Source organism: Bombus fervidus, chromosome 7 (genome assembly GCF_041682495.2).
Source record: "Bombus fervidus isolate BK054 chromosome 7, iyBomFerv1, whole genome shotgun sequence".
NCBI classification, from domain to species: Eukaryota; Metazoa; Arthropoda; class Insecta; order Hymenoptera; family Apidae; genus Bombus; species Bombus fervidus.
Window position 1 is genome coordinate 740,795 of NC_091523.1, and position 11,987 is coordinate 752,781.

Genomic DNA, 11,987 nt, shown 5'->3' on the forward strand with positions numbered 1-11,987 from the left:
TACCTAATAACGTAATACGTTATATACTATTACCTTATAACGTATATCCTTATGTAGCATTACGTTATAACGTATAACGTTATATACTATTACGTTATAACGTATAACGTTATGCAGCATTATGTTATAACGTGTAACATTATATACTATTACCGTATAACGTATAACGTTACATACTGTTACGTTATAACGTATAACGTTATGTAGCATTACGTTACAACGTATAACGTTATATACTATTACCTTATAACGTTATACGTTACATATTATTACCTTGTAACGTATGAACATATGTATATTAGGAATACGTACCAATTTATCATCCATATGCTTTAGAAACGCGTGCCTTATATCGTATGTTTTGTGGATGTGTATGGAAATATATGATTTTCTGGTGAAGATGGAAATAAATGTAAACAGACAACATTTGTTTTTCATACATACATTTTATTCGATATATTTTACAGATTGTAAAACCATTAAAACTTAAATATTATGAAACTCCTGAACGATAAGTGTCTTTTGTTTCAGAAATATCGAGTCATTTATGTGAATTAATATGAATTGCAATGTTTATACAATTACCATTATTATTTTACTCTTAGCAATATGGTTAATTTAAAAAACGTAGGAATGCAAACGTTCATTTAAATAATAAATTTATTGGTTGGTGCATAATGAAGTTTTACTTGCAAATTTATTTCATTATCTTCTAATAGACCATAGAGGATCCAGTTGACTTAGCGAATCGATTATTCCTTCTTTAGGTTTCTCTTGAATCTACGTCGTTGAATGTATTGAATTAGCAGTAGAAGCTTTTTGTCGACCTAAAGTTTAAACAATATCACTAAACTATACTTTGTAAAAAATATTATTTTACAATACCTTGGTCAACATCTGATCGTTGGGTATTTATGCCAAGAGTTTGAAGGAAATCATCAGAAGGGTGCATCTTCCTTGATGTTTTGTCCTTATTTCCCTTTAATCCTTCGAAATTTTCAAATGTCGAGCGAGTGGACGATAAAATTCCACCTAAATATCCGATAAGAAAATTTTATTTTGAATTAATTCGATCAAATCATATAAACAATTAGAGGAGAAATAGTTCTTACGTTTCATTAAAATGTCTTGAGCGTGGTATAATACCAACTGATACGCGAATAACAAGGTCTCCTTATTTACAATTTGTTTACGGCACTTCAGAAGACCCTTGAATACAAGAGGTACATTAACTATTCCGCAACCTGCACGTATATGGCATACTGTTGCTGCTGCTACTAGGAATAAGCTGCTTAGTGCTCCACCATCCAAACAATGTACCACCAATGGTTTTGTACACCGTCTCAGTGCTTGTTCTGTCATTACATCCGTTGAAAAAGTAAGCAGTGCACCTGGACTACTAGGAAAACCACTGAAAAGTAAAAAAAAATTATATACATAAAATGGTTGAATATTATTTATTTTGAAGACATACTTGGCAGGCCATGTGAGAAATTGCATGTGCACGACAGTCTTTTCTGAGTTCTTTTTAGTATTATGCACAGAAATAACTCTTTGGACGTAGGATATATAGTTTACTCTCTTTTTTAATGATATCGTAAAGCTACCAATGTTCAGAATATCTTCTTCGTTTATAGGCCAGTATATCTCTCCATTTAATTGTGCATCGGATACTAAACATGCAATTATTTCACTTTCTTGTTCCCATATCATCATCCAAAATACTTCTAATTTGTCCGGCAATGGTGCTTGAATAATAATAAATGCTGTTGGTATCCATTGTGTAATTTCCATTATATGAGAAGCATTAATATAATTTGGAATATCTGTCGACGATATTTGTACCCTTGTTGTGTCATATGGGATACATTCCATTACTCTATTTTCCGAAGAATGAGCTAGCGCTACTGTACACGATTGTTTACCACTTTCCCTTTCCTAAAATTCAAGTATATTATTTTGTAGTGTGATTAACAGAATAATATTTTACACTATACAAGTAATTTGGAATTCATATGATCCTACTTCAAATTCTTGGACTTCCTTCCATTTTATATCAAGATTAGTTGCTCCACTTAATGTTTTAACAAGTAAGCTATCTACAAATTTCTCATATTTTTCAACTTCATTTATAAACTTCTGCAATGCTACTGGATCTCCTAAAGGATCCTTTTTAGGTTGCACGTCATTGTACCACGTATCCCATACAATCTGCAAATTCTCGTTTTCCGTCTTATCTTCGACAGTAGTAGTGTCATTCGACTTTACTTTATCATCTTCACTAGCAGTATCTTTCGTTTCATCTTTTGTCGTATCTTTCATTACAGCTTCGTCTTGTGCATTGCTTTTATTGACAAAACGTACTTCTGGCACTAAAGGTGCATGATCTATAGTGATATCAAGGTCAGCAAGCAAGTCCACATTAGATTTCTCTGACATTGTAGCGGGTTTAGTAGGATTCCCGCTTGTCGTTGTATTAGTTCCATTATTAGCAGCTTGCATGTATGTTTGATTGTAATTAGTGTAGTTTTCATTTCTGTTAGAGGATGCTAGAAAAGTTAAACATAAAATTTAAATAATTGCAATGTTAATATAAAACAATAGTTTGATATTTACCTTGAGTACTTTGCATTTGGAGACCATATGGTATAGTGTAATAAATGTCAGCTACACCTTGAGGTTGATAAGTTTGTTCTGAATATTGAGAAGATGGAGTTTGACTAACCATAGAATTATTACTAGCATTTGTGTATCTCGCACTACTTTCTTGTTGTTGACATACATTGTTAATGCCGGTATTTATTTGCAGTGTTGATTCAGAAGGTTGCTGTGATACTTGATTTGATTGTGAAGTTTGAACATTACTAGGATTATATTCATAACATTGGTTGGTGGAATTATAAGTGTATCCCATTTGGCCTTTATAAGATTATGTCACTGGCATAGTTATTTGATTTCCTTGAATATAATTGTATCCTTGGTTGTATACATGAGAATAACCACCATACCCAGGGTACTGTTGTGGGTACTGATATGCTTGTGTGTAATTTTGCATACTTGCCAAAGGCTTTGTATGACTTTGAATTATTTCTGTATTAATAGAACAATTTGAGTATGCATATGTATTAGAAGTATCTGTAGGTAATATAGTTTGTGTATATGAAACACTGGCATGTTGTAAACCATGATAAGTATTAGGGTAAGTTAAAGTGGTGTCACTAGCTGATACTTGTCATCCATATTGGTATACTTTATCTGTATAAATTTGTTTAGTTTGTTCTGTACTACTCTGCTGTGGATATTGTACAGCATTGGAGCTGTGCAAGTTAGAAGAATATGAAGTCCCCATATTATTTACTGGAACAGTTAAAGAACTAGTAGAATAAACAGGTTGAGGAATGCTTGTATTCATATATTGTGTTTGCATATAGTGGCTAGAGGCAGGAATATTAGTCGTTTCGGATGTACTTGGATTCGATGTGACTTGTTGAGCATGTAACTCGGATGGATTATAATACATTGTACCAATGTAACTTTGAGTACATGAAACTTCACTTTGACTAATTTGAGGGAGGATATAGTTTTGCATTTGAGTATTATCCACTGGTAATACATGTTGACTGATGGTTGAAACAGATTCTTAAGAAACAAATTTTTGTTGTGATTCAGGTATATATTGTTGTCCTTGTTGAGCTAGAGTGGTATAAAGCTGTGCTTGTACATCTGTTGTTTTAGTAACTGTACTTGCTAGAGGCGCAGACGTTTGTGTTATCGATGTTTGAGGTATCTCAGCTTTAGTAACACTAGTACTAGCAGTTTTATCAAAATTAGGAGGATATTGCTGTGCAATATTATATCCAGTATAATCGGCAGAAGGTTGGTAATTTTCATATTGTAATGTATGTAATTTCATTACTATATTCGAGATACTTTGTTTATTTTTCCGATTAATAAATGAATATTGACAAAATTCGTTGCATTTTTACACTATGTATGTAATTAAATCTATTGTCGTAAATCTAGTGAATTTTTATATTTCATGGCTGTTTTGTTCGTAACTGTATATATGGCAACAGTGTATGGTGGATTGAGCAATGAAAAGTGAACATGTTTAGTTGCAAGTTGTAGCTGCTTGTGTTCGGTTGTGAGTGCTTGGAATGTGTCAAGAAATAGATTATTTGTGAACTGTTAGATTTCTAAAGTGAAGACGTGCATTTTTGGATTATACGTGTCGAAAACTATCATAATATACAAAAGAAGTCAATCATTTTATGTGCTCTAAAATAAAGTATAGCTTTGACATGGATATTGATAATCAAAGTGAAGACGGAGAAATAAAGAAAAGCCCTTTGAAGGATATGGACGATTTCAGGTATAAAATTACATGATGCTTTATTAACTAACTAATCTCAATTCTGCTCCTCTCTTCTGATTTTCTATTTCTGCTTTCTCCTATAATTTGGTCTATTGTCGTCCTTCTTTGTTCTTCTCTTGCTTCCCTTTGTGTCACTCCATTTCTCACTTCTCCTAATTGCTTCTTCCTCTTTCTTGCTCCTTTCTCTTCTTGGCCCTTTCTCCAGCTTCTCTCTCTTTCCTTTATGCACTTCTTCACTAATTCTTTTTTTGATTCTATGGCTTTCTCTTCATATCTTGCTGCTCTTTTTAGTGCTTTTTCTCTTATTTCTGTCAGTTTCGCTTCCTCTGCCAATATGTAGTTCGGCATTGTCATGTCTAGGCCTAGGATCCATTTTACGTATTTCCTTTGTATTTTATCCAGCCTTTCTTCTATGTTCCAGCCCCATATTTCTGCTCCAAACAGTGCCACGCTCTCTACCAGTGCTCCGAACATCTTCATTCTTCGATTGTAGTCCTGTTTGAAAATTCTTTCTCCTACGCTCCACGTTTTCTTCATTGCAATAGTTGCTCTCTTTTTCCTATCTTTTATGTATTTCTCATCGCTGCCGTTTTTCTGTAGTATGTACCCTAGGTATCTTATCTCTTCCACTTCTTCTAATTCTTGCTCTCCCCATTTCCATTTTCTTTGTCCTTTCTTATTCTTTTTTTTTTCGAACACTATCATTTTGGTCTTTTCCATGCTCAGTTCCAATTCAGTTTCCTTTAAAAATTTTTCAGCTGTTTGTCTATTATGTGGCTTATCACGAATAATGCGTCGGTCACACCTCTTCCTTTTCTAAATCCGAATTGCCTTTCTTCCGGTTTGGTTTCTATTTCTGCCTTCAGCTGTTCGTCCAGTATCCCTGCGTAGATCTTATATGCTGTGTCTATTAATGTTACTCCTCTGTAACTTTTCGTTACTCTCTTGTCCCCCTTCTTGTATATCGGGAATATTACTCCTTTTTCCCAATCTTCTGGTATCCCTTCCCCATTCCATATTTTCCTTAGCAAATCCCATAGTGTTTCCCCCACTTCCTTCGTTGCGTACTTCCATACTTCATTTTCCAACCCGTCTTACCCAGTTGCTTCCTTCTCCTTCAAGTTCCTTAGTTGGAAGATCACCTCTATATTATGCTCTATATTAGTGCTCTATATTATCTTCTCTCTCCTCCATTGTTTTCTCTTCTGCTCGATGCTCCTCCATCTTTCTGCCCTCTTTGTGCTCTGTTCCTTCTAGAATTTCCATGAAGTGCTTTTTCCACTTTTCTACGCTTATTTCTTCATCTATACCCTCTCTTCTTCTTCTATATTTATTTATGTATTTCCATGCTTGTTCTGTTTTGATCTTCTTGATTTTCTCCGTTTCTTCTTCTTCTTGCTTTTCCTTTCTTTGTTTGCACTACTGTCTGAATTCCCTTTTTTTCTCTATGAGAGCTTCTCTGCTGTATTTCCCTTTCATAAACTTTATTACCTTCCTTCTTATCTCTTTTCCTCTCTTTCCACTCCTTGTCGTACCATGCTTTCTCCTCCATGCCCCATCTCCTTATCTCCACTTTCTTCTTTGGCATTGCTTTGTTTATCTTCTTTTTGATTTCTGTCTACATTTCCTCTACTGTTCTTCCATTGCAAGTCCAGTCTTTACATTCCTCCAAGTATTTTTCCACACTTTAGTTTGTCCATTTCCTAAGTGTCATATATATAAATAAAACAATATAGCAACATGTGACGATAAGTAATGGAGAACAGTACCTCCCTTGCCTTTGTCCCACCCTAGACTTCTTTTCAGTAATGCATATATGTACATATTGTTTTCTTTTACTTTTTAAATAAAGAAAAATAAGGTAATAGTGAGCAATTTGGTGTGTGTCTACGATTGTTTTCAAACTTTAGTATATTATAAAGGACTGTTTAGAGAAGCAAAGCATCACAAAAAGCAGAGTTGTGAACAAGTATAAATACTTTTAATTTGACTATAAAACTAAACCTAAACCTAATCTCTAACTATATGAGAGCAATTGAATCGGAACTAAACATTAAACAGGTAAAAGAGCAGTTTAATTTAATATTTATTAATAAAATAATTACAAGAAAGAAAATAACAATACATGCAACAAGTATACAAAAAATGGAACTTAATATCTATATCACTATCAGTATCTAGCTATTTCAGCTGATTTGTGTTTGACGACCACTGTATGACGTTTCGACGACTGTTCAATTTTAATTTAGCTCTAGTGGACGAATCGCGAAATACAAATGACAAAATTTAATACGGTTTGGACTAGATTGAGGTTAGTTTAGGTTTAGGTTTAAATTAAAATTAAAAATACTTACAATTGTTGGCGATACCTTTTTCATAATATTTTGCTTCCTTAAGTAGTTCCTTTTAATATACTAAAGTTTGAAAATAATCGAACCTACCAAATAGTTCACTATTAGCGAAAATAAGTTTCGATATGTATTTAATAATATCTAGTATGTCGTTAAGTTCTAGCAATAATATTTTTCATTATTGACTTGTCTTTTCTTTCAATTAGATATGTTGTACATGCATTGCACGTATATATCAAATGAAAAAAACATACATGTTCTACCAAAAAAGTTTTGTGTGCTTAAGTATTAGTTGTTTTAAAAAAATTATACTTACAGCTTTTCAGAAGAGGATGGAGGAGATACAGCAGACTCTTTGGATATAAAACCACCACAGGCTGTAGTCCGACATCACAAATCTAATTCATCACGCAGAAGAGACAAACACAGTGATAGAAGAGATCGTAGGGAAGAAAAAGAAAGAAAGTCTAGACATCATGATCGTGGGGAGGATAGACATAGAGATAAACATAGACACCGTAGGCATGGTGTGGATATTTTGGAAAGATCAGAGCGTTCAGAAGGTTCCAAAAGAGATAGAGAGAGGCTTGAAAGGCTAGAAAGAATGGAAAGTCACAGAGATAGAGAGTCTAGACATGATAGGAAAGAGAGAAGTACAGGGGACCGTGTTTTGGAGGATCTGAGAGAAAGGTATGCACATATTTCACATTTACTTTGACAAATAAAGCTATATTTTCCATTAATATGTCTAACTTACAGGTTATTGGATAAGAGAAGGGAAAGACGAGAAGATTCGCGGGACATTCGAGATTACAAAGTGGAAACTCGTCGCGAGATTCGTTTGGACGATTCTCGAGAATTACGCGAACCGCGTGATCGTAGAGATATACGGTTGGAAGATATGCGAGAACGTCGCGAGACTCGTATTATCGATGATATTAGAGAACGACGTGAAATTCGAATGGAGGAACATAGGCATATGAGAGTATTGGAAGAGCAGTACTCTGAAACGGAGTTAATGGAACGGCCCGAAAGAAGTGAGAAACGTCATAAAAGATCACACAAACATGATCGACTTCGTGAAAGAGATAGAGAAAAAGCAGAGCGCGAAAAAGAACATAGAGAAAAACAATTGCGTGAAGCAATGGAAATTGTCACAGAAGAGCCAGATGATATGGAAATGAATGAAATACCGATACAGCCGAAGGACCCGAAAGAAATGACCGAACAGGAACTTAGGAAAGAAAGGTTACTGGAAGCGGATAGAGAGATGGCGAGGAGAAAAGAAGTCTCTAGATTGGAGTTGGAAGCGCGGCGAATGAAAAGAGGGGAGAAACGACCTCTAAGCCCAGACAACAATCAAGATCCATCTATCGTGGAATTATCGGACGAGAGTCCGAGTCCGGCTCATTCGGATGAAGTTCGTTCTAAGTCTATCGAGTAAAAATTAAAGCAGAATATCTGTTGTAATCGATATCATGATATTCTATTTTTGATTTCTAAAACACCTTGGTTATTTATTTACAGATCTAGACATTCATCCGATGGAGAAAGAAGTATACGTGAGAGGTCCTCCGATAGACATTCTTCCGACTCATCCGAATCTAGCAGCGATGATGACGATGAATCTAATGATTCAAATAAAGGTTCTAACGCCGATTCTAATGATGGTTCCGATTACAATAATCCAAGCCCCTTATCTGTTGATCGGTTGGCTAAGTCTGATCATTCTGACGGAGAATCGCCTGGACACGTAGATTCAAACGGCGCGTCTAAGAATATAGAAGAAGAAGGAAAAAAGGAAGCTGAAGAGCCTGAATTACCTCCATATTTGCCAGCAATTCAAGGTGCGTAGTTTAATCTATTTATTTCCTTTGATTTTCGTGTTGACGATGAATGACAAAAAATAAACTTTTTGGCATTGCAGGTTGTAGAAGTGTAGAAGAATTTCAGTGTTTAAATCGTATTGAAGAAGGTACATACGGTGTAGTGTACAGAGCACGCGATAAACGTACAGATGAAATCGTTGCTTTGAAACGTTTAAAAATGGAGAAAGAGAAGGAAGGTTTTCCGATTACCAGTCTCAGAGAAATAAATACTCTGCTGAAAGCTCAGCATCCAAATATCGTTACTGTTCGAGAAATAGTTGTTGGTAGCAATATGGATAAGATATTTATTGTAATGGATTATGTTGAGCATGATTTAAAATCGTTAATGGAAACGATGAAACAAAAGAAACAAGTTTTCATACCAGGTAAATAAATAAAATAATTGAAATAAAATAAAAATAATTGTATTATTGATAAAAGAAATAAAACATGAATATTTTGTCCACAGGAGAAGTCAAATGTCTTATGCAACAATTATTACGAGCAGTAGCTCACTTACACGATAATTGGATACTTCATCGAGATTTGAAAACGTCGAATTTGTTACTAAGTCACCGAGGTATTTTGAAAGTTGGTGATTTTGGTTTAGCACGAGAATATGGTTCTCCATTAAGACAATATACTCCGATTGTAGTAACACTTTGGTACAGAGCTCCTGAATTGCTACTAAGTGGAAAGGAGTATAGCACTCCTATCGATATGTGGTCAGTTGGGTAAGAAAAATATTACAGAATCAATATTTCTTTCTATTCTATTCTATTCTATTCAGTATATGTTTGCGTTATCAATGAAATTATATGTTTTTTCCAGATGCATTTTTGCAGAATTATTAAGAATGGAGGCACTCTTTCCTGGTAAATCGGAAATTGATCAATTAAACAGGATATTCAAGGAATTAGGTACTCCAAATGATCGAATATGGCCAGGATATAGCAAAATGCCGTTGGTGCAGAAAGTTCCATTCGCTCATTATCCCGTAAACAATTTGAGACAACGTTTCAGCTTATCCTTATCAGATTTAGGCATCGAGTTATTAAACAAGTAAGATTCTTTAAATAATGTTTTTTAGATCTAACGTCGTTTTTCTTTTTTTTTTTTTTTTTTTTTTTTTTTTTTTTTTTTTTTTTTTTTTTTTTTTTTTTTTTTTTTTTTTTTTTTTTTTTTGTTAACTTAAAACAAATTTTTCTTTTCAGATTTCTTACGTACGATCCTCAACAGCGAATCTCAGCAGAGGATGCTTTAAAACATGGCTACTTCACAGAAGCACCGTTACCAATAGATCCACAAATGTTTCCTACATGGCCAGCTAAGTCAGAGCTTGGTGTACGAACAGCGAATGCTTCACCAAAACCACCAAGTGGTGGGAAAGAATACAAACAATTAGGAGACGGAGACGATGCTGATTTAAGCAACTCTGGTTTTCACATGGGTCTTACCGAAGGCGGTAGACAACCACCAATTGGTGGTGGATTCCATCTAAAATTTTAAACAGAGACCAGAATGATTGTTTTTCTACAGAATGAACTTTGTACATTACTTTCGAAATATTTATGTTTTACACTTGAGATTGTATCAAATGAATAAAATATTAAATAATTAAACATTGTGTTTTTTATTTTGTGGCTAACTAAACATTATCTTTCATTTGGCGTTTATTTTATGTAACAGTTGATACCTTTTGTTGCCAGGAAGAGATAGTTGATTAGAAGACCTCCAACAAGAACTTAATTCTATTGAGTTCATTGAGTTTAATACATTACAAGCTTAAAAGATTCTTTGAAACGTATACATTCGATAAAGCGTAGCTTCATTGTCAAAGAATTTCAGCAATTTTACTTTCCAGCGTTGTTCATGTTTTTCGGTAGACCTAGCAGCGAGTTTATAAGTTCAGAGTTGCGCTTAGAATGACAGAGGCATGGTGGCAACATCAGCAGTCTTGCAAATTGTAAATCATTATTCTAGAAACACATTTCACATATTTATTAGGATCATTAAAACTAAACAGAAGTCATATTTTATATTTTCTTACCATTCCACTGCCGTATGGAAGATTCAATCCCAACAGATTCCTATAAGAATCTTCAGTTGCTCCCAGTGTTTGGTACGTGATTCCCAGCATCACAAGTAAGATCAGCACGTATTTTACCGGTGTCATACTTTGTATACAAAAACATGTGAAAATTATTAATTACCCTCCTTAGTTTAGTTTCCAATTTAAAAAATTTTATACAATTACCTGCTTTCCGTACTGTAGGAATTAATGCAAGTGCAAATACTGTTTCTGTTAGCCGGGTAAAGCGGAATTGCCCTGAGAGCTCCAAGCTACGGTACTTTTATACGGGTGATGTTCGTGAGGGTTGAAATCTGGTCACGACAGACGGATCTGTGAATGACAGTTATCTCCTTGAGGAAATATTGAAGAAATTCATCCATTTTCTTTTTTAATTATTATATAAGCTCTAGCATTGTTTATGACAGAGTTTTTAATCCACCTGGTCGGCAGAAGATATATTTCTTCTCTTTCTTACTTTAGAAATAACTTTGTGATGACATATCATTTCATCATAACATTTCTTCACAGTATCACGACGAATTTCTGAAGATTATTATTTTTTTCATCCAAAGATGTTGGCCATGAATTTCTTGGACACCTTGATCCTTCTCCTTAATTTTCCATGATGCTTCACCATTCTCCTAAAAGTTCCTAAAAGATTCCACTTTTTTCTTTCTTCGCAACAACATCCTCTTTGAGAATTTTATTTTTTATGTACAATAAATTTAACACACAGGTGTGACGAAAGTAATGACAATTGTAGCGGATATAAAGGAAGCAATAGGACTAACAAAAGTACCAATATGCTCCCATTAATATGCATTATTTTCGTCATTACTGTTATTCTGGGTCATTGACGCTCCTCCTAAGTTGCCTTACATATTGAAAGAGCAGATCAAAGTCGAGTAAGAATCTTACTGAAGGTATTGGCGCTCACATTTATACGCCCGCGCTTACGATTAGTAACGTTCACAAACACGCAGTGCATGAACGTCTTATCTACATTTACGACTCACTGCTTTCCAGTTAACGATACGATAACGCAAACATATGGAATTTATGTATACATTTACGTTGTAGAAGAATATTGGCGCTCTCAGGTGTTCAACTTTACGATTATTTACAATGTCTTTTGCTTTTGGCTCATTAACGACGCTCCGCGCGATTTCTCCCTTGCCCTCCCTTTGCAGACGAATACGAGAAAAGTTTCCTTAATTCTTAAAGGACGAGGCTCCAAGAGAATGTCTTATTTGGACAAATTTAAATGCGGATCGTACATAGTAGTTTCAAGATAAATGGTAATATCTTTTGTTTTTGAC

General features: G+C 34.5%; 3 protein-coding genes and 1 pseudogene across 4 annotated transcripts; 1 reads left to right on the forward strand and 3 right to left on the reverse strand.

Annotated features, from left to right (window-relative positions):
• Positions 1-426: 426 nt before the first annotated feature.
• On the reverse strand, positions 427-3,913 carry LOC139988829 (uncharacterized; annotated as a pseudogene).
• Positions 3,914-4,134: 221 nt separating this feature from the next.
• Positions 4,135-10,216, forward strand: LOC139988685 (uncharacterized). Of its 2 annotated transcripts, XM_072006369.1 has the most exons (9): positions 6,299-6,436; positions 6,550-6,686; positions 7,045-7,416; positions 7,486-8,166; positions 8,254-8,573; positions 8,654-8,980; positions 9,064-9,328; positions 9,426-9,656; positions 9,809-10,216. In XM_072006369.1, the coding sequence occupies exons 2-9, from the start codon at positions 6,652-6,654 to the stop codon at positions 10,101-10,103; spliced, it is 2,526 nt and encodes an 841-aa protein (XP_071862470.1). In that variant the 5' UTR covers positions 6,299-6,436; positions 6,550-6,651; the 3' UTR covers positions 10,104-10,216. The 2 variants fall into 2 exon arrangements, with proteins under 2 accessions (XP_071862469.1, XP_071862470.1); XM_072006368.1 differs by lacking the exons at positions 6,299-6,436; positions 6,550-6,686 and adding an exon at positions 4,135-4,372.
• Positions 4,400-6,212, reverse strand: LOC139988686 (uncharacterized). The gene is made up of 2 exons (XM_074111848.1): positions 6,145-6,212; positions 4,400-6,078 (listed from the first exon to the last, which is right to left on the reverse strand). The coding sequence occupies exon 2, from the start codon at positions 5,093-5,095 to the stop codon at positions 4,400-4,402; it is 696 nt and encodes a 231-aa protein (XP_073967949.1). The 5' UTR covers positions 5,096-6,078; positions 6,145-6,212.
• A 142-nt stretch (positions 10,217-10,358) lies between the features above and the next one.
• Positions 10,359-11,314, reverse strand: LOC141445792 (pigment-dispersing hormone peptides-like). The gene is made up of 4 exons (XM_074111822.1): positions 11,144-11,314; positions 10,852-10,998; positions 10,645-10,771; positions 10,359-10,573 (listed from the first exon to the last, which is right to left on the reverse strand). The coding sequence occupies exons 3-4, from the start codon at positions 10,768-10,770 to the stop codon at positions 10,448-10,450; spliced, it is 252 nt and encodes an 83-aa protein (XP_073967923.1). The 5' UTR covers position 10,771; positions 10,852-10,998; positions 11,144-11,314; the 3' UTR covers positions 10,359-10,447.
• Between the last annotated feature and the right edge of the window lie 673 nt (positions 11,315-11,987).